The 27,804-nt window shown below is 40.6% G+C and overlaps 1 protein-coding gene across 3 annotated transcripts; it reads right to left on the bottom strand.

Annotated features, from left to right (window-relative positions):
- Nucleotides 1-270: 270 nt before the first annotated feature.
- Nucleotides 271-12,388, bottom strand: CCT8 (chaperonin containing TCP1 subunit 8). 3 transcript variants are annotated; one of them, XM_083500358.1, is made up of 16 exons: nucleotides 12,021-12,388; nucleotides 9,779-9,869; nucleotides 9,457-9,536; nucleotides 8,838-8,987; nucleotides 8,282-8,462; nucleotides 7,626-7,687; nucleotides 6,790-6,927; nucleotides 5,663-5,841; nucleotides 4,639-4,705; nucleotides 4,457-4,544; nucleotides 4,236-4,351; nucleotides 2,790-2,861; nucleotides 2,549-2,713; nucleotides 1,682-1,801; nucleotides 1,310-1,408; nucleotides 271-465 (listed from the first exon to the last, which is right to left on the bottom strand). In XM_083500358.1, exons 1-15 carry the CDS (start codon nucleotides 12,078-12,080, stop codon nucleotides 1,316-1,318), a joined length of 1,662 nt encoding a protein of 553 aa, XP_083356484.1. In that variant the 5' UTR covers nucleotides 12,081-12,388; the 3' UTR covers nucleotides 271-465; nucleotides 1,310-1,315. The 3 variants fall into 3 exon arrangements, with proteins under 3 accessions (XP_083356484.1, XP_083356486.1, XP_083356485.1); XM_083500360.1 differs by lacking the exon at nucleotides 12,021-12,388 and adding an exon at nucleotides 11,233-11,254; XM_083500359.1 differs by lacking the exon at nucleotides 1,310-1,408 and having other exon boundaries at nucleotides 12,021-12,384.
- Between the last annotated feature and the right edge of the window lie 15,416 nt (nucleotides 12,389-27,804).

Here is a 27,804-nt window from a genome sequence, read left to right as displayed (position 1 = left end):
TTCACCGGGACTTACTGCTAGGACAAGGTATTCCATCTAAGACTGTTCCATTGAAAGAAGGTGACTTCCTGCAGGAAGTCAATTCCAGAATCTTTACTGGTTTTAATTGGATAGCAGGCCAATGGCAGAGGTCGTAATTTGTTGAGTGGACTGTAAACCTGTTAGTGATGCCCATTAATTTCAGTGGGTATGCTTTGAGTATGACTAACATTAGATACAGTCCTATCTTTCTGTAATATTGAATAGGATTTATTACCACATTCAGAACAATTTTTTACTGAAACAGTTTTTATTGAAATGGTACAAGACAAGCTAAGTCTCATAATTTAAAGGTGAGTAACACACATGACAAGATACACAACTCCTTAAGCAGTACTCTGAAAGTGTTCAATCACTGTGGTCATCATCCAATTCCTTCTTTCCTGTTGGTGGTTTGGGGCCACCAGCTGGTTTTGCCATGATGATCTGCAAGCAAAAGTAGTTGTTAGATCTACATTTTTACATAGAATGCACTTCAGCTGAATTGAGGTATGACAGAATTGATTTGATATGTATCTTTTGCCTCATCTCTTACATACTGCCATAATTAGTATTACAGAAAGTTTATGCAATGAAAAATGCATTCAACCCATAAGTCTTGAGCATAGCTCCAGGACTGTTTTTGCTATTTTATGAAATATTGATTAAAATTGTAGAAATCAATCAGCCTAACAGGGAAAAGCAAAACCCTCTTGGCTGCTCTTCTTGCATCTCAAAAAGCACACATCTCCTGTGCAGGTGTCAGTTAAACAAGACTGCTATACCCACACTGCTAAGCAGCATGGGGATAGCACTATTGTCATGAGGAATTGTCTCCAAGAAGCAGTGATTGTCTGCTGTAAGTTTAGATTTCTGTAGATACATGCTTAGCATGAATGCCAAAAATGGAAATCGCAGAATGCATTTCCTACAAAAGACACAAAAAACCTGGGGTGTTTTGGGTGCATTGTGTGGTAACCAAGACAAAGTGTTAATGTTCTGTAAAAAAATTCAACTTCAATAACTTGCACAATATGTAAGATTAGCACAGAAATAATGCTTCTAATAGTGTAAACTAAATCATGCATATTAGTCTATAGAATAATTCTTCAAACCATGTTTTAGGAATATTAACAGTGTTGTGCACCCTTATCTCAAGCAGTTTGTTAAATTGTGATGTAGCCTACACATACGTGGAAGTGGAAGCAAAAATACACTCATCAGCACCAGGCAGAGGAATTCATGCAAAGTCTCGTTCCTTGCCAACATGAGCCATGATACTAAATCTTACTTCACACTACTGTTCAGGTCCATCTTTCCAGTCATCCTTGTCCCAATGTTCTGAAGCTTTAGGGGCTTTTGGACCACCTGCTGCTTTTGCCATAATAATCTATAGGAATTTCACATCAAGCACAGAATTCCACCAAGTTTCGATTTTAAAAGTATTTATGTAAGAGTCTGCATAATCCTTTACTGTATGAAACTGATCATTTGAAAACAGAAGCCTACCAGAAGACTACACACTGCCACATTAAGTTAGACCTTCAACTTTAACCAAATCATATGAAGCATACATAACCTAACAATACTCTAGCAGCTTCCATACCGTATTGATTTAGCCCGATAACCTGAAGCAATAAAAAAGCCTATTACACCAACTTACCTGATCAACTCTTAGGACAGTTACTGCAGCATTTGTAGCCAGCTTAATGGCCCAGAACTTCCCAAGGTATGTGTCTAATACACCAGCTTCCAACATATCTTTCACAGCTGCAGGTTCAGCCTGTCAAATGTTAGAAAAAGAGTTCAGCGCCTTAACTTTCTGAGCAGATACAGGATTACAACGAGAGTTCCACTGATGTCAGTAAAAGAGTTAAAGGTGCTAAGAATCTGCCCATGGAACAAAATGGACAGCTAGCGGGTATTAATATTGGTAATAAAGTCCATAGTATTTTGCATTGAAAGAAAACAATATTTCCCTATCTTAAAAAATCTGCAAGCCTTACATCACACACAGAACAGCTAGAATAGGAAGGTCATTAAAATACCTGTAAAAGGATTAACAAAACAAGTGGAGTTTTCCCCCCTTAAGCCTCCCCAATTGGCACATGAAGCAGTTCTGGCCAAAACTACCAGTCATCCACCTAATCTGTCAGGTGCAGGACAGGTAAAGCTGCAGCACAGCCAAATTCAAAAGGAAGAAGCTGGAGTATGCTCTAACTACATACGCACTATGCCTTTAAAGAACATTTCAGTCTTCAAAAAATCCTGGGCATTGGACAGTCCCAGTCACTCTTAAACCACAAAATTAATCAAGGAGAAAATGTGTTTTGCCTGTGCTTTAAAAGTATAGTGTGTATGCAGCCTAAGTGTACTCCCAATTCTTCCTTTACAGATGTGATCCAGAATTCCCACACACACCCTGCAACCATAGGTAAAGAGTACTGTTCCCTTGCAGACACTCTCTTAGGGATGGCATTCCAGAACGCTGTAACCACCAGAAACATGTTATGCTGGGCATTAGCCTTACCTCAATATCAAACCCAACATTTTTGTTGCCTTCTTGATGTACAGCGTAGAGCTTAGAAATAAGTTCATTAGCCTTAACTCCAGAATTTTCAGCCAGGGCTCGGGGTATAGCTTCAAATGCCTCAGCAAATTTCTTGATTGCATACTGATCAAGACCTGGACAAGTCTAAAGACAGAATTGGGTTTTAAGTTGCATTATATGGAAAGTTAAATTTAGTAAAGATATTAAGTTTGTAGCTTACCTCTCCATATGATGTGATCTGCTTAGCCAACTCTATCTCTGTTGCACCACCACCTGGAACAAGACGCTTATCCTGCAAAAGAGTTGAAGCAACTATTTCAAGTCTATTTTAAAATTTATCTCTCTCTCTTCCTTTATATTTATTTTATCAGTATACTGTCTCATATCCCCCTGTCCCAACTAAGACAGGGGGAGGAGACGACATACTGCACCAAACAAACTAAAAAACAAAACAAAAACAGTGTATTGTAACCCATTTTAGTCGTAAGTAAGCAGTAAACAATTATTGTAAACTGCTTTTTTATAGCAGTACATAAATATTTTCTATGAATAAATAAGGCCCTGGTGAACAGAATGGTCTACCAGGCTCCAAAAGAACTACAAGCAGGTGCTAGGTGAGCCTCACTGGGAAGAATATTCCACAGCTAGAGTGTCCATACCAAAAAGGCCCTTTCCCAGAATGGTTACCCAGTTCACTTCATTTTTTTGGCAGCACTAAGAGGATGCGGGTGGCACTGTGGGTTAAACCTCAGCGCCTAGGACTTGCCAATCGCATGGTCGGCGGTTCGAATCCCCGCGGCGGGGTGAGCTCCCGTCGTTCGGTCCCAGCTCCTGCCCACCTAGCAGTTCGAAAGCACCCTTAAGTGCAAGTAAATAGGTACCGCTTTATAGCGGGAAGGTAAACGGCGTTTCCGTATGCTGCTCTGGTGCCGGTTCGCCATAGCAGCTTTGTCACGCTGGCCACGTGACCCAGAAGTGTCTGCGGACAGCGCTGGCTCCCGGCCTCTAGAGTGAGATGAGCGCACAACCCTAGAGTCTGTCAAGACTGGCCCGTACGGGCAGGAGTACCTTTACCTTTTAAGATGGTAACATCATAGTAAGTTAGCATATCTTTCTTACAGGGTAGCAGATGATAATGACCTTGTGAGGGGATGAACAGCACAGCTGGATGAGGAGCTGGTGAGTGGCATTATCCTCACCTATCGCCTTTGCACACCTGGAATTGTTCCCTCAGAGTTGGGAGGTAAATGGCTCAGGGTAGGGAACTGCCAAGCCAGAGAAGATTACAATGACTACTTTATTTGCCCCCTTTTGGGGGGAAAGGGTGTTCTCATCTGTCAATTGGGCCACTCAGTTTCACATACCATCCCCACCCCAAATTTGGCCCACCTGACTTACTGACACGTGTATCACTGTAAACTTAAAACCTTAACTTCTCTCACCCTGAACCAGAGAGTGCCACTCTGGTCTACTGGGGGTAGTATATACTATTGTATATTCCAGTATGGTAGCATTTCTGCAACTGCACACGATTAACTTTGCATTTTAACAAGCCAGTAAAATAATGCTCCTCTATATTCCTGCATTGCAGTCGGCTGGACTTATATGAACCTCGGGGTCCCTTTCAACTCTACAATTCTATGATTCTGCGTAGCACTTTACTCACCCGTGTGAGTACTTTGAAAGTGTTGACACCATCATCAATTGCTCTTTCTACATCATCCATAAGATTCTCTGTAGAGCCACGAATTACTATTGTAGAAATGGCACCATCTTCCTTTTCTGCAGGAAAATATATCAATGTTTTACTTGTGAAATCTGACTAAATGCAAAGTTTCTATATGCACTGTATTAAAGATAACAAGTATACTAAAATAATAAACATACCATGTTTAAACACAACTACTTGTGTTTCCCCAACTTCTGACAAACACACACTGTCACAGTAACCAATTTCTTCTAGATTAGGTGGTGTCTGGGAAGGAAAAAGGAGGATTATGTCTATGAAAGGAGTAGGTTTTAAGAAAACCTCTGCTGTTCTCGCTACATCTGCTGTTCTCGCTACATACCAGTCTGGGGAGGGCTGTGGCACCAACAGTTTTACATAGTCTCCTGAGATCCCACTTAGAATTCAGCCTTTAAGAAAGGAGATAAAATAGTGTTCAGGTGTAATTTTCATAATCTAGAAATTCTTGTTAGTACCAAACTAATTTTTCCAGGAATGTTCCCTATCAACATTTTACTTCCTGCAAAGACCCTGTTCTAGGGCCTTTTAAAATAATAATAATAAAATAATAATAATAATAATAATAATAATAATAATAATAATAATAATAGAGCTCTCTATCTAGAAAATGGGAATTTGTCTTGTATAAACACTGAAAGCACCAGTCTCTCTTAAGCAATCCAGAACACACATTCTTTCCTAAGAATGTAAGTAGTGCCTGCAGGATGAGACCAAAGTATACCAAGCCCAGCAGTCTGCAATATCCCAGCAGGTACTAGCAGTCCACCAACAGACTGCAATTTACCATCTGCCTCTCACCACTGTCCTGTTTAGGAACAAGCAGGGATTCTGGTAATGGTTCAAGGACAGTGCCCCTCCATCATGTCTTGATTGGTAACAGAAGCATTAAAGTGCATTTCATTATTGATGAAAAAAAATTGACAAATAATCGAACATATGTACACCTTATCATCATCATCCAAACTACCTGAAAACCAAAACCATGTTAACTGCACACTGGACTTAAATGAAATCCCTTCCATCATCAGAAAAGTGACATCTCTAAAATTCTAAAGAAAATTTGCCACAAATTAAAGAGGGGACAATTTAAGGGCAAAAATGGTACAAAATAAAGTGATGAACTGCTCTGTGCCATGATCCTGACTTGCACTGAGTACTTTCCACCCACTCACCCCCATCTGTGGCTGTTCAGAAAAAGGAAAACACACATACACGGGGATAATCTTGGTGAAGTCATAATGGGATGAAACATATGCACTAATTTACACTTCAGGAAACAAATATGCTATGTATTTCAGTTAAATAGGCCAAGAAATGCAAACAATTTACATCTTTGCACAACTTACCTGAGTAACATAATATTATATTTGTTAGCATAATGAAGTGCCATGTCTGCCACTTTTCCTCCTGTAACTACAACATTTACACCACTATCAGCAATGCTCTTGACTTGTAACTCCAGTAAGTTTTCCTCTCCCCTGCTAAAATTTGTCAGCTCAGCAGCATTCTTGAGGAGTACAGTTCCCTGCAATTATAAAGCCATCATTTTCCCCATCATTCTCATCTTCAACTCCTAGTATGTTTTAATACAATTAACCTGAAAAACAGGCAATTCCAGAAGTGACAGCTATCATAGACCCATATTCTAAGTAATGCACATATAGATCAACAGCAACATGTGTCTCCAGGATCTCTAAAGTGTTTAGCAGACTTCAAGTACAAGGACCGAGCTGCTGAAGAAGCTAGAAAAAGTGATTTATGAATCATGGATATGCTGTTTTTGCACAAGGGTTTTTTGGGGAGCATTCCAAATGAACCAGTGTCAGGTATGTTCATCTAAAGAGCCTAACATGGAAGGACTTCAGACACTTCTACTACCACCAACCAAAAGTTTATTGAATCACGGAAATATAGGACAGACACTCCATGAAAGGACTGCCTGCTGAAATCCCAAGCCCAGATAAAATCAGCCAAAAATCTGTAGTCATTTTACTAACTTACTTACACACACGCACCATTCTTGTGGCATAACTGGAAAATATGCAACAAGAGATCCCTCCATTTCCCCAAGTTTTCCATGGAAGGCAAGAAAGGGATCCCTCACATTGTGCTGGGCACCCAGGAGCAAAAAGTCACTGCAAAGTTGTGACTGCTTCCCACTGACAGTTTTGTGGATCCCTGCCTTAACACAGAACATTGCATTTTGAAAAGGGCTGCAGCAATTTATCTAGTTGCAGCACCACTTTTTACAGTCACAATAATAGGACTGTCCCTCTCTGTGTTAACCAAAGTTTCGCCATATCGACCCCTGTGAGCAGAACTGCACAAAGGAAGGTAGCTCTTGGCCTGGTTCACCATGCAAATGCAGACACGGAAAGGATCACCTTGAGAAAATAAGCAACTACTATATATATGTATAGACATGCTGCTGCCTCATACATATTTAATACTTCCAAAGAATGGGAAACCATACCTTAGTTTCTGTTATCATACCATCAAAAGGGCAAGAATACACAGCTATTTTGGCATCTTTGACAGAAGTAACATCACCTTCAGTTTCTTTTTTAAAAACCATGCCATGCAATACTGTAGAAGCACAAATGCCAGAACCCTGAAAAGAACAGATTATAATTACCATTCCATCCAAGTTAAGCCACTGAAATCACACTGAGTTGGATCTAGACTGTCATACTTGGGAGTAGATTTCATTGATTTTAAGAGACCTACTGCAAAGTCTGAATACAACTAATTTTTTACTTTAACTAAATTAATGTGCTATTTAATGTGAAAGCATACCTGAACTCTGATTGTATCTGCTTAGGAACAGTTAAATTGCTACAATTTAAAGCATTTGTTTTATCATTCTTATGTTTCCATTTCAACACAGCAAATGATTCCCTACTCTAGATCTTCCCAATCTTCCACACTGATATTTGAAGAGAAATGCTAATTATCTAATTGAAGAGAAATTCATTATCTTATTGACTGAAAGCCAGAACTCTTTCTTTTCTGCGAAATCTACTTTCGAATTTCAGAATCGGTATGTATCCATACCTACATATGAAGTCTCTAATCTCCCAGGAAAACGATATAGGAACAGTCTACTAAAAATCCACAGATGGTATGTTTTTTACACCCTCTCCTGTTTTTGGCCCCAACCAAAGTTCAGACAGAACTGCTTTTCTTCAAGGTTACCATAACTAAAGCTGCAACCCTCAAGCATAGTGACCAGAAGGCAAGTTCCAGTGAAACAAAGTGCCTTCAATGTTGAGTATTACAGTACTGAAAGGAAAAGAAAGAATGACTTACTATGATCTTGCACACTCTGATGTTGTCAACATTAAAGTGACCCGACTCGGGGAAAATAGAGACTGTGAGAGAGCGAAAAATGAAAAGTAACATGTTTTTAGGAAGCATTGTTAAGATAGCAAGTCATCTAATTTAGTTATTTTATTAATTACATGCCACAGAATCTGTGGAAATGGCGCCAGTGACAATATTATGCTTTATAATATGAACAAGTAAGTGTTACTCTATTTTAGACACTGTTGCAGCTTGACAAGAGCAGCTCAGGAAAATACAGTGGTACCTCGGTTTAAGAACAGCCCTGTTTATGAACTATTCGGTTTATGAACTCCGCAAAACCCCAAGCAGTGTCCTGGTTTGCAAACTTTACCTCGGTCTAAGAACAGAAGCCAAATGGTGGAAGGGCACCGGCAGTGGGAGGCCTCATTAGGGAAAGCGTAACTCAGTTTAAGAACAGTTTCGGTTTAAGAATGGGCCTCCAAAATGGATTAAGTTCATAAACAGAGGTACCACAGTACTGAACTGAAAAACGACATCCAACAAGAAATTAAGACAAGTGACTTTCACTACAAAAAACAACCTTGAAACCAACATGAAAATATTTAAGGTATCAAAAACAAAATACTATGTTTAGATAAAAAAAAATGACATATACTTACCACATGCCTGAGCGATAAGCTTAGTAAGAAATATTTCACTGCCACATTGTTTACTCATTATTGAAGTTTGCAGCAAAGATGACACTTCTTCAACATCCCGAAGATTCTTTGCAGAGCAGCACACTAGATCAGGAAGTATCTCTAAGGCTTTCTTCAAAGCTTTTTCATAGCCTTCAATTACCTAAAATTAAAGACACTAGAATGTCTGTACTGTAATGCATAAGTTGTTAAAAGTTCAAAGTCAGTTTGATATCTTAACCTCACAAAGGGTTGGATTCAGACTTCCCAGGAATAAAACTCTGCCAACTGGACTCTTCCATAAGCAGAAGCAGGGAAAGTGACCAGTTTTCCCTGAAGCCCCATTCCACACAAAAAGAGCCATTTTATTTAGACAGGCACATCTGGATCCAACCCAATCTCCACAAGGCAAAATAGGACACAATTAGGAATGGAAAAAATAAGAGGATAAACAAGAGACTGAGTTTCATACACAATTATTCAAAGATCCTAGAATACTAATTTGAATTGCAATAATCTGAACAAAATAAAAGATTACCTCTGAAACAGAAAGTCCCATTCTTAGAAGCTCCTCTGCATGTTCTAGGAGGGCTCCAGCAAACACAAGAACAAAATTTGTTCCATCACCAACTTCTTGCTCTTGCATGTGAGAAGCCAAGACAATCATTTTTGCAGCTGGATGTTGAACCTGTTGAAGATTTTATATCAGAGAACACTATTAAGCACACTTGTGTATATTCAAGTAACTAATAGCATGCTTCAATATGTATTACGCTGCATTACAAATTCAAAACATTTAACTAATTCAGTGCACCTACATCTTATTATGTGGCAACAGTCATTAAAACACATATGTGAAATAGCAAAACTTTGGCGTAATTAACAAGTTCTTCATACAATCTTAGCAGCACACATTTCTTATAATCATGCTAACTCAACCCTGATATGCACACAGCTGCCTGTGCCACAAATTTCTACCCATCCCATACACCCCACCCAAAGGTGTCTTTGGACCCCTTCACAGGGAAACAACACAAGCCTAGAAAAGCTTAGATTGTAACAGATAGCATACACAATGTTTCGCCATAAATAATCCCCATGTACAAGTCAATATATCCTTAGCAGACTACAAATGAATAAGGCAGGAAGGAATTTACCTCCAACTCTCTTAGGATGGTAGCAGCATCATTAGTAACAAAAAGCTTCTCCAAATGATTGATAACCATTTTGTTCATCCCTTAAAAAAAAAGAACACGTCAAGTATGTGAATGACAATTTAATATAACTAGACAGTGTTATAAAATGTGAATTAGTTTCAGGATTTAATTCTATCTAATTATCCAAACAAATCATGGCATTGTTCCTGGGTTTATCAACAAACAAAAGCATCATAAGCTGTATTTCTTTAGAGTGACTAAGTAGTATGTATTAATTCCTCTTTTTAAGGTTATAATTTATGAATATTTAAAAAAGTCTTACCATTTGGTCCATAGGCTGTGCGAGTTGTTTGAGCAAGCTCTTTACATGCCTGAATATTTCGAAACACAGCTTCTTCTAATCCTGAATAATGCTACAGACACAAAACAAAGTATTTTAAATTAAAGTACATGAAAAAGTATAATATAGTAGTGAGAGAAATATATGGGCACACAATAGACAACAATTGCATGACTAGGTAAAAAATTCCTTCCAGTAGCACCTTAAAGACCAACTAAGTTAGTTCTTGGTATGAGCTTTCGTGTGCATGCACACTTCTTCAGATATACACTTCAGATGCACACTTCTTCAGATGTAGGTAAAAAATGTTGGTGACTATGTGAAGGAGAAGATGCCAGGGCCACAGCCCCCAGGACTCCAGGGCTATTTGAAGACATTGGCTGTGTGTTTAAAAATCACAGGTCTAGAATCATACAAGTGAGATATAAAAACGAAGACTCATGATTCTATATCAGGGGTCAGCAAACTTTTTTCAGCAGGGGGCAGGTCCACTGTCCCTCAGACCTTGTGGGGAGCCAGAATATTTGGGGGGTGGATGAATGAATTCCTATGCCCTACAAATAACCCAGAGATGCATTTTAAATAAAAGCACATATTCTACTCATGTAAAAACATGCTGATTCCCGGACCGTCCGCAGGCCAGATTCAGAAGGCAATTGAGCCAGATCTGGCCCCGGGCCTTAGTTTGTTTATCCATGTTCTATATCAAATACAGGTTTGCAGAAGGTTACTCGCCATCTTTAAGAAAAGGCAATGAACACTGAGTTAAGCCAGTCCTCCACTGTGCCTACAAACTACTGCCCACCAAGTTGTAATCCTGAACTGGCATACAGGCCACCTGAACAGTCAAACATTTCAAGAATGCCACTGTACAGTTGGTGGGTTATTTTTGTTTGTTTGATTGATTAAAGTGTCATTTGTTATCAAGGGGAGGTAAAAGAATAGCTTGGCCACCTAGCCCTATAGCAGTCAGGAGTGAATCTAAAAGCATAGCAAAGTTTATCCCAGTGGCTATCCATTATAGGTGCAAGCATCTCCAAACAGAAATAGATGGAAACATCATTGTCACTGTCAACATGTCGAACTAGGCCCCAGCTTCAAAGATTAACTCAGTCATAAAACTCATATACCGTACTATAAAACTCTTACTATAAACACAAGTAAAACACCAAGTACAGTGGTACCTCGGGTTACAGATGGTTCGGGTTACAAACTCCGCTAACCCATAGTAGTATCTCGGGTTACAAGCTTTCCCCCAGGATGAGAACGGAAATCGTGCTCCTGCAGTGTGGGAGGCCCCATTAGCAAAAGCGCGCCTCAAGTTAAGGACTGTTTCGGGTTAAGAACAGACCTCCGGAACAAGTTACGTTTGTAACCCAAGGTACCACTGTACAGGATGTGAAAGCTCCTGGATCCTTTCCACATATGTGACCTACAATGGAAGTACATGGACCATGCAGTCACGAGTTATGTACAGTTGAGCTGCACAGGTGTCTTAAGCCAACCATTCCCACTCCTCCATCACCAGGGCTGCTAAGTTCAGGGTGGCAGGAGGAAACGCAGCATCCTGTCGTACTCTGAGCCTACGGCCATGGAGGTGGAAGAACAACGTGTGGGCATTCCAGCTCAGAAGAGTGAACACAGGAAGCGGCACAAAGCATCCCTGACACGAATTTGAAAGGAAAGTGGCAAGCCAAGCAGCAAAGCAGCGACTGCCTTAGCTCTGGGCCGGTTCTGCTTCAGAATCGGAACCTAGCAACTCCCTTCAACGAAAAAGTCCGCCGCCGACCGCGAACTTGGCGCGTGCCCATGACGTCAGCAAACGCGAAAAGACGTCACCGTCGCCCACCCCTCTCCCGCGCGCGAGCCCTGCTTGCTAGGCAGCGGGCGCGCCAATGGGGGCGGCGAGAGAGACGTCAGGTGACATGGAAGGGGCCTGAATCAAATCTTAGGGCGTGTCCGTTGTGGCCCCCCTTCGGAAAGCGGGGGTTGGAGGGGGAAAGCGCGTTAATTCTTCAGGCGACTGTTAACCGCCAGTGAGCGCGCGCCAAGCTAACGGGCTTCCAGTCCACGGGCGATGGGGCCCAGTAGCCCCGCCTCCTTGGAAGCGCCGGGCTGAGGCGTCGCTTCTGGAACCTTCCGCGTTCCTTCGCCGCCACGCTCGCGAGCTTCTCTCCCTCTCTCTCTCTCTCTCTCACACACACACACACACACAATCACCCACCTTCGCTCCGTCTTTCAGCATTTGGGCGAAGCCCGGGGCCTTCGGAACGTGCATCGCCATCTCTGCGAGCTCTCGAACCACACGCGGCTGTGCACACAAGAAAAGGAAGAGAGACGCCGAGGAAGAGTGGCGGCGCGCGCAGCTCCCGCTTCACACGCAAGCGCAGAAGGAGGGGAGGAGACTCAAGGAAATGGCTGCTGGGAGCAGAAGGCGGGAGGGATTGAGCATGCGCAGCCGGAGGTCCGCGTCGTTTTCCCTGCCCGACTCCGAAGGCGCTTTTCCCCCTGCATTGCCGTAGAGCGGCGCCAGAGGCCCACTTGTTGCTCTCCCTCCTCGCCTTTGCCGTTTCCACTCCAGACTTGGCGCCTGGAATGTTTTCGGCTCCCTAATCTTAAACGCATAAATCTTAGATCGTTTCTGAACCAGATTTGATTGGGGGAGGGGCGCTTGACTCCAAACCACGTGGCTTACACTCATGTCACATTGAAATAAATAGGAGGAATGAGTCATGATTTAGTTCTCATTGGTTTCAGTGGGGCTTAGGCTGCAATTCCGACCCCACTTACTTGGAAGTCTTCTTTTTCTTTCACTTCTTTGGTGATCACTCTTAGCCGAGTAAGATTGTCTTCATAAACACAGTTTTAACAGTGTTTCCCTAAGTGACTGGAGGCCAATTCTGGGTCCACATATCCTTCCACAGTGGGGACATTGGTTTCTGGGCGGGAGTTGATCACGGTGAGGGTTTGCCAAGCGTCTTAGCATGTTTCTCCCTTGCGTCCTGAGTTCAAGGGTCTTCAAAGCCCATGATACCTTTGGTAAAGGCTGTTCTCCAACTGGAGCGCTCACAGGCCAGTGTTTCCCAGTTGTCAGTGTTTATACTACATTTTTTTAGATTTGCCTTGAGACAGTCTTTAAACCTCTTGTTGACCACCAGCATTACCCTTTCCATTTTTAAGTTCAGAATAGAGTAGTTGCTTTGGAAGACTATCATCAGGTATCCGCACAACATGACCAGTCCAAAGAAGTTGATGTTGAAGAATCATTGCTTCAACACTGGTGATCTTTGCTTCTTCCAGTAGCAAAGTATTAGTTCGCCGCACAGCCATTGCCGGAGAGCGCTGAGTTTTTCCTGTGGACAATTGGATTTAAAACAAGTACCCGTGAGTAGAAACGGAAAATTGGATCAAGAAATATCTTAATTTGGCACCGAAGCGGGAAGGTTCAAAACAGGAAGTCCGCCTTCCACTTTTTGTACATAGACCTGAAGCTAAAGTCTGGAAAGTCGTTAAAAAAGTTTAAATTTCCTTCATTTATAATTACTGAAACCCCCTTGGAAGCAGGAGAAAAGGGGGGGGGACTTTGTTTAACGCCTGCAGGAGAGGGAGTGAAGAAAGATAAGTTTCCACCGTCTCTAACCTGGGAACGGGGTGTCAGAGACAGAAATTCTTGGAGAGGTTCATTGACTGTGAATGGAATACTTTGACAGATAGCTAAAGAAGAGAAATAAATTGATTCCAATGTTGCCTTCTGCATTCTAAAGAAACAAAATATCTGAAAAATGAAAGTAATTTTCCTTTGTTGGACTTGCCTTAAAAAAATGGATACAAATAGAAATTGTCTCCTCTAGAGGGAGCTTGCTAAATTGTTGCTGCGTCTACTTGAGGACTCTACAGCTGTCAGATTAAGATCGTGGGACCAGTCCTTTTTGACCTTGACTAAATATGAGCTGGGAGGAAGTTTTGGTGCTTGCTTTATGCAAGACAAGTGCCTTGCTGGAACAGATGCATGAGAAGATGGAGTTGATGAATGAGAAAATGGATTTGATGACTGTTGTGGTTAATAACTGTGGGCAAACAGGGAATATTGATACAGAAACTATTCAGGGACCAACTCAGGAACCTGTACTGATTGGGCAAGTGCAGAAGATAATGGAGAAGGTTGCGGTTGCACCTCAAATAATACAAATGGAGAGACCCGAGGCCCTACAGGAGCATAAGCTGCTGTCTTTGAAGATTGAAGTTGGAGTCGGCCAGGGGGAGTCTGGAGCTGAGGAGGTTCTTAACTTTGGAGAGACCTCGAAATATGTTTTTAAATATTTTTTGGACTACATTGATGATTGTGGGGAGTGGGACTCTGGGGAATGGGCTGGTTGGATGAAGGGAGACGAAGATAATTTTAGGTTGGAATCCCCCAGAGACCTACTCCCCAACGAGAAAGGAAAGAAACTAAGAAAGAGACCAACAAAAGACAAGGAAAAGTGCAAGTATAAACAAGAAGAAGAAGATCTGCAGAAGGGACATGGAAGAGACTTAAGGGCCTCGGACATTAGATTACCAGGTTGATGGACTAGATGGAATGGACAGTAAGGACTGACACAACCCGAGACCAGGAAGAAGAGACGTTGGATGAAGATTGGAAGAAAATTTATAAAGATTTTTTTTTTTTTTTTTAGGGAATTAGCCTAAAATTAATGAACATTAGGGAAAATGTTGGAATGAAACTATATGACTCTAGTAGAAAAGATATCAGGAGTTATGTATAATCGAGTATTAAGCGTTAAGTTCTAAAGTATTTTTTGGTAAGATAAGCTTAAATAACTTAAGGTAATTTGAATAACAGAATATGGGGAAAGGATGGAAAGGATTTGTTGAGTTAATTGGTTAAATTGTCAAGATAAATTATTTAGTAAAAATTGAGAAAGATGGAAAGAATTTGCTGAAATAATCAATCAAACTAGAATACAAAAAGGGAGGTGTGAGGAGGTCAATGAAACAAGCAAATGGAAGTTAAAGATATGTAATATGGGATTTGTGTCTTTTTTCCCTTTTTTATCTTTTTGCTGTATTGTTGCATTGGTTTTTATGTCTTGTTTTTTTCTTGTTTTTTTCTATGCATTGTAGTGTTTTTATTTTTTTTCTTTTCTGTAATTTTGAAATTATTAATAAATATAAAAAAAGAAATCTAGGAAGTTAACAAAGGTTGGAAAGGCAGATTATTGAAACTTTATAGATAGTAAAGTATGGTTCAATTCTAAACACTTGTGAATCTTAAACATCATGGGCATTTAATTACTGTTTATTTTACATTTACTACCTCATGTTCAAACACAATAGTAAAGGCTACTCTGCTGGCCACCATAGAAGGATCAATTTGCCATTTAAATTATCCAGTGTCTTTTTAACCCTGCATCCAGCGAAGGTTTTTGCCAGTACAGGTATAGTAATATAAAAGAAATTGATACTCAAGCAGCCACAAGGGGGCGAACTTCCCTTTATTTATACTGTATGTAGGCCTTTTTGCATTACCATGTTGGGGCAGCATCATAAAGTGCAGTACAGTGGTACCGCGCAAGACGAATGCCTCGCAAGACGGAAAACTCGCAAAACGAAAGGGTTTTTGGTTTTTTGAGTTGCTTCGCAAGACGATTTTCCCTATGGGCTTGCTTCGCAAGACGGAAACGTCTTGCAAGTTTGTTTCCTTTTTCTTAACGCCGTTAATACAGTTGCGACTTGACTTCGAGGAGCAACTCATAGAACGCGGTGTGGTAGCTTTTTTTGAGGTTTTTGAAGACTTTGGTGATTTTTGAAGCTTTTCCAAAACTTTTCCGACACTGTGCTTCGCAAGACGAAAAAAACCGCAAGACGAAAAAACTCGCGGAACAAATTAATTTCGTCTTGCGAGGCACCACTGTAGAAGTAAATAATGGACTCACACTTATCTTTTGCACCATGCTTTCTAGGCACAGGTCTGTGATTTCCTGGAAAAGCAGGGGCCTGTGACTAGAAAATGCGGAGGGAAATTAGTGTGGATCAGCCCGGAGTGAGGTTTATGCTACATGAGAATATGATTCTTCCTTCTACATAAAACAAAAACAAAACAAAAAAAACTTGAAGCAACCTAGGAAGGCTGCATCTGAGCAGAAGAGTGGTGGTGGAGAGAACGTGATTTCCTCTCAAGAAGAAGAAGAGGTGGGGAAGAATATGTACAGGTTAAACAAAAAAGTTTCACCTGTACATATTCTTTTTCCCCACTGCCCATAAAGAAACATACAAGGTCTCGTGTTTTTATGTTGTGAACTACCCTGAGATCTACAGATGAAGAGCAGTATACAAATTTAATAAATAAGTAATAAAAAGTAGAGCTGTATATTGGATCATGCATTGTTCTTGAAAAGTACAAATTAGGTAAGGTTGCCAAATTTCTCCCCATTCCTACTTTCTTTTTTAAAAAAAAATATACGCTTTTCCGGTGTTCTGATGACACTTCATGTTTTCCTATCATACATTGTTTCTATACAGACTTCCCAACCCAGCACTCTGATTCCTTTTCCCCCATTCCTGCTTTTATGCCGCAGAAAAACCCCTACCTCTTGAAGTACAACTGTTTGAAATATTGGAAATTTCTACTTTTGTTGTAGTAGGGGTGGGGAATGGGGCTCCCAGAAAGTAGCAGATTGAAAAGATCTTTGGGAAGAGAAATGGCCTGAAAATGAGCCTGGTCAATGACAGAAAAGTTACAAGGAAAACATGTGTGTTGGGAAGAACAGTCTCAGGCCGAGTGAGATACGTTGGGTTTTGGAGCCTTGCTTCAGCTGGTCTTTCTGAGATTTGGGGCAAGGTGTCATCAAGTCAGCTGGTGATATCCAGCTCTATTTCTCTGTAACATCTGAATCAGGGGAGGCTATGCAAGCCATGGACTGGTGCCTGGACTCAGTGGTGGGCTGGATGAGAGCCAAAAAACTGACTCTGAATAACTGGCCACATGGAGGCTCCGTGGTGGAGCCTTGATAATCCTTTAGGTTAAGAGTTGGTTTTATGTTTGCACATACGTTCATTTCCCCTTTCATTACATAATAAAAACTAAAAGCAAAGACAGCAGATGAATACTTTCATATTCTGAGGAGCAAGACTATGAAACTAAACAGCTTTGAGCACACAGTATTCATATGAACAGTGTTGGTGGCTAGAGCAGATAATCAGTGTAGACTTGCTCCTCCATCTGTTTCTGGTTTTTTTTTTTTTTTTTTGAAAAAAATTGTCCCTTCCTCCCCTGTCAAATGTACCTTAAAGCAATAGTGAAAATTAGCAGTGATGAAAATGCAGGGAGCCACTTGCAAACACTTCATCTATAAGGAGCACTGGATTTGGTATACTGAGAAAATATTTTGAAAGTTCCAGAGGTAATTAAACACACAAACACCCCCCCCCCTGAGAAAATGGTTATTTCATTCAAGAAGGTAGAGTCACCAAATGTTTCAATAACAACTCAAGAAAGCTGGCATCCCAGAGCTTTGCTTTGGTGCTTATATAAAAATATATAAATGTTTTAGTTGATATTTCAGACTAACAGGTTGTGACCTAATTCTAATGGTTGTTCCATAGGCACATACAAGAAGCCATGACATTATGATAGATCAGGTCAAGTCTGCCACACAGATGTTTAAGAGCTGAGTTCCCAATGTCATACTCAAATATTAAAGCATCTTCTTAAAATGTCTTCCTCATAACATCTGACTAAAATAAGAGTGAAAAAGCATGTGTCCCCACACACTTAGAATATGTCTTGAATACTTATTTGAGGCTCAGCATCTGGTCATGACTTTGAGTTGGCCTTGATCTTTATTTAGCCACACTATATTCTGCAGGGTGCTTGGCCTTGATAGAGGACCATCCAAAGGTCACAGACTTGGCTGTTGGCAGTTGCCCTCTTTTTACCAGCCAAAATCTATTACTGTACAAATGGAAATCCCCAGCTTATGTGCACCTTAGTTTTGACAAATTTAATGAGGGCTCATTAAGGTTTATTTTTGAAGAAAAAAATGCAAAAGTTTGGAAATAATAAAACACCAGAAAATTTAAGCGATGATAGGATAAAAATATGAAATCATTTTTCAAACTGTTGGATTAGCACTGCAATATATGCCATTGTATGCGGGTGTACCGTAATTTTTTGTATGTGAACAAGTCTCCAAAAAACACTTGGGGAGTATTCAACTAATTTTTTCTCAGAGTAGACCCATTGAAATTAAGGTATTTAACGCCATCATTTTAAGTCATTTCAGTGGGTGTACTCTTGAGTAAAACTAAGCTGAATATTATCCTTGAAGCTTATTTTTAACTATAAAATTACGATTTAAAAAATGTGTGTTGGAAGCTGCTGTCATGACCCCATTTTTGGCAGCAGCTTGTATTCAGACCTAGATTAGGAGAGACCTGTGAGATCAGAAGTACCAGTGGTAAAGGCCATGGGACAGATAGCCACAGCCACAAGCCCCAACACTGGGCCTGAGCAACAGGTTCTCAGTCAATATACCCCCAAACAAGCATATCCAGAGACCACTACCCCTGTTGCTAAGGTCCACAAGGAACTAACCATCTCCCCATACTCCTCACTGCTGAATCACTAGTGCAGACAACAAACCAGAAGAGAACTAATGAAGAGGAGATAGAGTACTGTACTGGGCTCTAGACCAGGAGGCTAATACTTTTAAGATCATCACATTAGAGAAAAAGCCTGATTTAGACTCCAGAGTTTCATAGAACCATAGAATTTTAGCGTTGGAAGGGACCCTGAGGGTCATCTAGTCCAACCCCCTGCAATGCAGAAATCTCAGCTTGATCATACATGACAAATGACCATCAAAGTGACCATGACAAATGAAGTCCATCACTTCTCTCGGGAGCCTGTTCTGTTGTTGTATCAGTCTGTTGGAAAGTTCTTCCTGATATTTTTGTGGGCGAAAGCTTCATTGAAGCTCTACGAGGTTCTTGAGCTCTGACTAATACCACCAATTAGATTTCATTGCCATCAGGTGACTTGATGTGCCCCCTTTCAGGGCAGAATATCTACAGCATTTACTCTATTTGCTGAATTCATTTATTAAAGCATTCTTAATTGAGTAAAGGCATGTTCCTGATGAAATGGCAATGGATTTCTAAAAAAACAGTTGTTTACAAAATATTAGCTGGCATTCATCATCTAAGATCAAGCATTCCTCCTGGCTTACTCAGGTGGGAATGCCTCTTGGTGCAATACATGTGGGCATCATCTAAGAATATAACAGTCCCCAAATACCGACTCGTTTTCTTATGTCTATAACGTTGACCTTCCAGGGCACATGTCTGAGATCAGGAAGAGTGAAAGACAAGTCAAATGTAAAAGGTGAGAACTAAAAATAATGGAATTGCACAAGACAAACCATTAGCTCAACATAAACGGGATATATAAACAAAATCAGTAGTTCCATACTTTCTGCCTTCAGGTTCCTCTGGTGAGGAGCCCTTGCATTGCAGAGAATTCTGGGCACACATTCAGCTTGTGCAGGATACTGGCTGGGCATCTTGGAACAATATGCAGCAGCTGCACATTTCAGAAGGGCATAGTAGTGATGGGCAACCTGTTTTTCGGGGAAGCCTGTCTGCCATTTCAGGTCATTTCATTGAGGGAATCTGAGAAGGGGCCTTGCTTCAAAACAACTGACCCAAACCTTTGCTGGAGCAATAAACTCAAATATGTAAGAGTTGCTTAGATACGAAACATAAATACCATGTGATTCATGTTGTGACTAGGGAACGCAGAGAAATTGTCTCTGAATATGAAGCATAGGGGACAGATTAAATAAAAATTGGCAGGTATAATAAAACAATTGATCTTATGTAGGAAGTTTCAAGATGCCGTTTAACTTTCAATGGACGGGACTGGAAAGCAACATCCTTCTGGAAAAGAATCAGAGAATATGCAGAGTTTGCGGTTCTGCTTGGATATTAATCAGATTTCATTTTCTGGCTCCATATGTAAATGTATGACTACTTGAGAGGCAGGCAGCCAAAAAGATGTTGCTGCTTTTTTCACCTTACCAACCTCTGCGCATTTCACAAAGACTATTTCCCCCAATATAGCTATACCAATCAATTCATTTCTGAAGTTTGCAAAATGTCCAAAGATGTCACCTGCTTTTTAGCATTGTCTATAGCCAATACTGTCTGGATATCACCAGGCATAAATACTAAACGATATTAACATTTACCTTCACCAAGTTGTAGTGGTAGACAAATGTTTGGGTGGCAAAGAGATGTCCTTCTAAAGTAGATAAATTAAGCACATCTCTATGTATAAAGAACATGAGCCATTTCTGCCTCAGACAGGCACATTTGGCTATAAGAAAATAGTGATGACACTGCACAAAATGGAATCTCAGCCAACTGTGAAACCATGAAACACGGACCATATGCCTTAAGGGTACAACATATGGTTTGATGAAGAAAATGTTACACACTATAATTGGTATGATTTGTTCAGCTGTTCTCCAGCTATGTCAGTTGGGACAAGGAAATGCACTCAAAATTCTCCTCAGAATCGTCCTCTGTTAATCAGTGGCTATAAGAAAATACTGGAGTTTATAGACAAATGTTTGGGTGGCTGGCCAAAAAGATGTCAAAAGATATTTTTCTGTTCTTGTGGCTCCCTGTGAGCAGGACTATTTTTATAGCAATTTTTATTATTTATACAATTTCTTGCCTACCCTTCACTATAAGGTCCCAGGACAGGTTACAATATAATATAAAAATCAATAAAACAAGTAAAACTGTTCCAATCATAACAAAACAGTGTAGCGAGTAAAGTAAATAAGTAAAACAATTCTCACATGCCAGATCTAGTGAAGAGCATTTCAGGAGAATAATTTATTTTACTTTATTTATTCATGAAACGGGGTAGGATCTTGTGAAATACCAGGGACTGTTACAGCAAGAGACAAGTTGGATTGAGTTGTACCCTCTTGATTTCCTGAAGCAAGCCTGCTAAGGAAAGAATTAAAAAATTAACCTGGACATAGACAGGTGAGCAGTAGGTGACAGTGAAGGACATAGGGTGGCAGGGACAGAAATAAGGCTCCCTAGGAACAGAGAGATGGAGGAAATATGGTCCAAGATATTGTGAGGTGCTGCAAAGCCTGCTGGGAAAGAAAGCTGGATTTGTCATTATTTCAGCACCCACTAAACTACTGCTTTTCTTAGGCAATATTTCTATGTACATTCCCACCACTGGTGGACATCTCAGCACTTAACTGATATTGCTCAGTATTTAAAATTATATATATTATTTTTATTATTACTGAACCCATAATCTTTAACCAGTTAGCCCCCTGTAGTCTTAAAACACATCAACTTGTATAAAGAACTTCTCAAATATGTTCTCTTGGTGGCGGTGTTTCCCTCTCTTTGGTGCCCTGCTTATCTTGTGATGTGAAAGGAACTGCTTCAAGTTACAGCAAATGCACTCAAAAAGGATATATTCGGGTTGGGGTTCTCGTTTTGATACTAGAAAAAAGGGGAAGTCAAACGTCAGGATGGGTCTTTCATCAACAGCAAAAAAGAGTGCAGTATTCTTAGGCAATATGTTCCTTTGAAAATGTTGCAATTTTTGTATTGAAAATGGGGGAGAGCCATAGCTCACCGCAGAGAGCATGCTTTGCACATACGGGACCCAAGGTTCAGTTCGTGGCCTCTTCAGATAAGGCTGGGGAAAGCTCCTGCTGAATTAGATACAGTGATACCTCAGGTTAAGAACTTAATTCGTTCTGGAGGGCTGTTCTTAACCTGCAACTGTTCTTAACCTGAGGTACCACTTTAGCTAATGGGGCCTCCCGCTGCTGCTGCTGCCGCCGCCACACAATTTCTGTTGTCATCCTGAAGCATTTTGTCACCCCCCTCAGTGGTGACACCCAGGGCGGCCCACACCTGCCACACTCCCTTCCTCCGCCCCTGCACAGGGTCCAAAATATACACGATATTTGTCACGTTTTTGAAAGTGTGCTGAACTTGGGCATTGTGCTATCTGTCTCACTTGGGACCTCACACCAGTTTGTTTGTTTGTTTGTTTGTTTGTTTGTTTGTTTACTGAAAATTCCTCCCTCCTGGCCTCTGTTTGCGCCTGTGTTTACTGCAAACAGAAACTTGGGGGCAAAGCAGCACGAAAAGCTGTGAGGCCCCATGGCTGTTTCTTCTCCAAAAGCACCCAGGTTAATCATGCTTGTTTTAACATGCAATGTTATCCCCATGTCATTTGGGCCTCAGTGAACGCCACAGCAAGGTGTAGCGTCTCAATTCCTTCCAGCTATGCTGATTAAAAGTACAAGTATAGCTATTCAAAAACAATGGAGTCTCCTTAGTGCCCCCCACCCCGCACCTTTAAAGCATGGATTAAACCTTACATTAAATCTTTTGGACCCTTTTTGTAACTATTCTGTGTCTCCTGAGCATATGAAGTTGCCATCATTAGAGCAATGTTGTTTCCATTCTGAATATTCGTCCTGTTTTGTTTTCAGGGAGGTTCTCATTTGTTTGTGGGGAGGTCAGATGATGTTGCATCATGCAAGTGCTATTCCACATTCCCAAGTGTACTTCTCTGCAAAAAGTGTGATCTTTGGGGGAAGTGGGTTTGTTGCACAAGACTTCCAAGAGGTCAAAAGATGTGAACCAATCCTTCCGGATCAAATAAGGTGCAGTAATTAGAATGTCAGGCTAGAACTGAGATAACCTTATTTCAACTCAGACATGAATCTCTTTCTCTGCCCACTGTCCCCATGGCCCTTGGCTTTAAATAACTGCATTATAAGCATAAACAGAACATACACGTCTTTCCTTATTTCTGCGTTTAAATTCTAAGAAAAGCTCCGCATCTTGAATTTTTTGTGCCTACAGGCAATATGAGCTCTATCCTGTGACTAAAATATATATCTAGGGATGAGAATGTTGGATAGGGCTTGTCTTGTCAGCAGACACACCCAGTTCAAGATTAGTAAAGGATCGTAAGATATAAATCCACCAATCCATTTGTCTCATAATGTACCATAAGAAGGCAAGAAATAAGCTGTTAATATAGCCCCTCCCCCCATATTCCAGAGTAGTTGTTATGACTGAGAGCAGCATATTCTGAAGGCTGTGTCAAACTGTTAGCCTCTGCTCAAACTGTGTTCATGCCTTACAAGTGAATATTGAGGCTAGAGTTAAAATGTTAAACTCCAAAATGTGTACTTAATGCTCAACAAACCAGGTGCTGAATATCTTCAAAACAAAGATCCTGATTTTGACTTCATTATAATAGACTAGCCGTATAAGTAACTCCACCAGTGAACAATGCATTTTCATTTCTGCCGTTTTAGGAAAAAACATATTTGACTGTGTGAAGTAATTCCCCACGTTAGGATATACCATATTTTTTTGCTCTATAAGACTCAGGCTGCTCTATAAGAATGCAGGCTGCACAGCTATCACAGAAGCCAGAACAGCAAGAGGGATTGCTGCTTTCACTGTGCAGCGATCCCTCTTGCTGTTCTGGCTTCTGAGATTCAGAATTTTTTTCTTCTTGTTTTCCTCCTCCAAAAACTAGGTGTGTCTTGTGGTCTGGTGCGTCCTATGGAGTGAAAAATACAGTACTCTTTTCCATACATTATGTGCACACAGAACACGTGTGCTTTGAGAGTGGCACTGAATTTGCCTAAAGTCATTTCAAATGTCGAAATGAATGGGCATCAGTTGGCAACAGAACCTGCTGCCACAATGTCACCCTCCTGCCTCGGCACATTTGTTCTCAGTGCGCATAATGTATGAAAGGGGCTGGTGTTTTCCTCCATCTCCTTTGAACACTGTCATCCAAGTGTCAGAACATGTCAAAGTTTATTTTTATAGGCTGACTAATCGCCTCAGACACTGTTTCATCTTTGGTGAGGTCATACACTACCCGAACACTACTCGGGCTAAGGGACTGTAATGAGGTGAAAGTAGTGCAGTTAAAAAATAGAAGAGGACAGGTGTTTTATTAGGCAGAAGATTCTGGCCTTTATTTACATATGCAAGGCAATGAATACTTCAGGCTAAATAAATAAACGAATAAAATTACAAACTTGTCAAACTCCCAGTGTCAATAAGTTGTAACGTTTCTAATTCAGGAGATGATAATGTTGGAATGTGTGATGACTAAAACATGATACGTTGTATGTCATCCCTGGAGATGAGCTTACGTTTCATAATATGATCCATGATTGAAAGAATTTTGCTCTGGTACCAAACAGTTGATGACTAGAACACATTGGCAGGAAACAGTACATAGCACAACTGCCCCTGTTCCTAAAGGAAGAACAAGAGGGATTATCAGCATTCTGTCCTCTCCACAATACTGACAAGGTACCCAACTGTATAGCCTGTATGTTACAGCTTTTTAAAATCCTGATTTATTTCAGGATGGCACATATGATTAAGAACTGCAGGAACTGGAAAACGTTTCCAATGTCTTCTAATCCAAATGCTGGTTGGCAACACCCAGGGATAAACAGAGGGGCCTGTGGGGAGCTCAAGATCGATCCATAATACATTAAAGATCAAATGTGGAAGAGACCCCAGCTATAATGAAAATACACATTTCCGGAATACAGTGGTACCTCGGGTTAAGAACTTAATTCGTTCTGGAGGTCCGTTCTTAACCTTAAACTGTTCTTAACCTGAGGTACCACTTCAGCTAATGGGGCCTCCCGCTGCTGCCATGCCGCCAAACGATTTCTGTTCTCATCCTGAACCAAAGTTCCTAACTATTTCTGGGTTAGTGGGGTCTCGAACCTGAAGCGTCTGTAACCCAAGGTTGTTGTTGTTGTTGTTTAGTCGTTTAGTCGTGTCCGACTCTTCGTGACCCCATGGACCAGAGCACGCCAGGCACTCCTGTATTCCACTGCCTCCTGCAGTTTGGTCAGACTCATGTTTGTAGCTTCAAGAACACTGTCCAACCATCTCGTCCTCTGTCGTCCCCTTCTCCTTGTGCCCTCAATCTTTCCCAACATCAGGGTCTTTTCCAGGGAGTCTTCTCTTCTCATGAGGTGGCCAAAGTATTGGAGCCTCAGCTTCACAATCTGTCCTTCCAGTGAGCACTCAGAGCTGATTTCCTTAAGAATGGATAGGTTTGATCTTCTTGCAGTCCATGGGACTCTCAAGAGTCTCCTCCAGCACCATAATTCAAAGCATCAATTCTTCAGCAAGGTACCCAAGGTACCACAGTATTATAGACTGGTAAAAGAATTAGAATAGGGGTGAGGAAACTTTAGAGCCCTAAACAGTTTGGCCCAAGCTATTTATTGGACTGCCATCCTTCCTGCACTTTTAACGTCTGCTTCAGGGACTCTCCTACTGTGCCCACTTCACAGATTGGTCAGGTGAATGGTCAAAGGGCACAGGTCTTTCTGTATGGTGGCCCCATGGCTACAGAATTTCCTTCCATTGGACTTATATCAGGTTTCTAAGTTGCAGGCTTTTCAGAAGGCCCTGAATATATTTTTCTGATGGTCTTCCAGGCATGGTTTTAGTAGCTGGGTGATGGTCTGGTTGAATTAAAAGAATTATGTGGAGTGCTGTTGTAGAGGTCCAAAAACTGTATGCAATAGGGATGAACAGATTTGGCAGTTTTAGTTCTTTCCGTTTCTGTTTTTCCCATCTGAAATTCAGTTGTCCACATTTCTGCAGCCATTTGCTTTAAAAACAAAAACAAGTCCTCAGAGGAGAAAGTTTGGAACAGACCTCAGTGTGGTGCATCCTCATGCCCTGGATCAGTTTGAACAGTACATCGCAAAAAATGCAAGATGAATATGACATCAATATCTTACGTTTTTCACCCCTCCCCTATCCATAGCAACACCATTGATAACTTAGTCACTCTTCCCCAATGTTGACTGTCACCCATGTCATAAATACAACAGTATTTCCGGATGACTGTTCATTGTGTAAAGTCCTTGAACTTAGATTTAAATCTGTTTCAAGTCCTCTAGATATGTGTTGTCTCTGTGCCCAGGTGGGTGACTTGCCACCCTCAGCAGTTAATAATCTCTGAAAATAGATTAAAGTTGGCAGAGGATGGCGGACTAAAAGCTCTTAAGGTAGTCTTTGGGGATTTGTGAAAAACCATATTTAGTTACTTTAGCTATATAGTTACGAGATGTAAATATTACGAACATGGAACACAGTTGTATTTTATTTGTTTCCTCTGTTTACACAGCAGTGTTCTGCTAGACAAGTGCTTGAAAAATTGATAAATGCAGTGACACAGAAAAGCAATTTCTTGTATACATTTCTTCATGATGCTGATGTTTTGAAGTAGCTCTCTGAATACTTGGATTCATGGTGGGCTAGTAACTCAGCCCATTCTGGCTCAACCCATTCTCAGAAAAATCTTGCTGTTGACTTGTTGTGATCTCATATGCCAAAGTTCAAACTGAGATGGAAGGTCTATCTGTAACAAGTTCAGTTTACCATCCACCTTTATGCAACTGGCTGAGCAGTAATTTGGCATTTACTGCTAATTTCCTGGGAAAGGACTCCTTGAAAGAGGTTATGTGAAGTAGTGCTTACTATGTCTGTTCTGCTGGGCATAAAAAATTGCACAAGAGTACTCTGTTCTGAAGGATTAGCCTCCAAATGCCACTGTTAATGTGTCTTAATATAGGATTCTCACTTCTCAGTCTTTGGGGCAAAACATAAAGTAATTTAATAGCTCTTTGTGGCTGCAGTGCTGTACACGTTTACCTGGGGACACCTCGTTGCACATGTCTCTGAGTAGACATGTTTAGGATCGTGCTATAATTAACTGTACAAACAGAAGACGAGCAAAGTATATGTAGATGGATGTTGATGTATCTTTTTTTGAAGTGGGTGTGAGAGGAAATAAGATATCTTAAGACATCTATATATTGATGACTTTCATATGCATTATTATGAACCTTGCACATTCCATACTTTATCATGCATCAATGTATTTCTGAAAATAAATAATAATAATAATAGAAAGTAGCCAAGTACTGTTATGGCAATTGATATTATCACATGTAAACTGAACAGATATTTTCACCGTAAACTTTTGTACAGCCTGAAAATATTTGCTCAGCAGCCTTTGATACCTGGTGGTTGTTCCAAATGAGAGTTTGTGTCACCCTCTCTGTCACCTGGTAACAAGCAGCCTTGGGAAGCTGCAAGCCTGGCTGTTCCTTTGTGGAGGGGGGATGTTATTTTAAGATTCATAGTGTCTGTCTTATTGCCTACCTGATATTCCCTGCTTAACCTGTATATATCTAAGAAAAATATATTGCAAAACCTGTTCCGTTCCCTCACCCCAGTAACTGATATTGTAAGGCAGCTCAGAAATGCTCTACCACAGCAGTCAGAAAAAAAGCAGCACTTTACAGCTACTATTAATATGGGAGTTAAAAATATATATTTATACATATAAGCATGATTCCATAAATAACTTTCAAAAGGTAATGCAACGTAACTTCAGTATAACAATGATAGTAAAATAATTTAAATGTAAAATAATTTGATCCCAACCATTTTTTAAAAAATACATGATATACTACAGATAGAGTGTCAGGGCTGTAAATAAAGCATGTTATATAGACTGAGGAAGGATGTATACATATTGTCATTGGGGGGGAACGTTTGGTGAGACTGTGCAATTTACTAGCTATTAGCTTGCTTGTATTTTCAGCAGTTCTAGCTTTCACATAAAACATCAATTGTAAACTCTATGATTTATGAAAACATATTGCTTCCCTTCCGTTTTGGGCAGTGTAATTCCGGAATGGCTATAGACATGCCTTAAGAAAAATATTAATAGACCCTTAGTATACAGTGCATCTAAGAATAGCCCATTGTCTCTTCATAGCTGCAGGTCTATCATCTCATTTATTGGATGGTATCATTTTACTGAGCCCGGTCTAAGGCAGCAAACATCTAACCTAGTTGTTCGCTTT

This window comes from Podarcis liolepis (assembly GCF_965112155.1).
Source record: "Podarcis liolepis genome assembly, chromosome: 4".
NCBI lineage: Eukaryota > Metazoa > Chordata > Lepidosauria > Squamata > Lacertidae > Podarcis > Podarcis liolepis.
The sequence above is the reverse complement of the archived record's forward strand: the minus strand, read 5'-3'. Positions and strand labels throughout refer to the sequence as shown.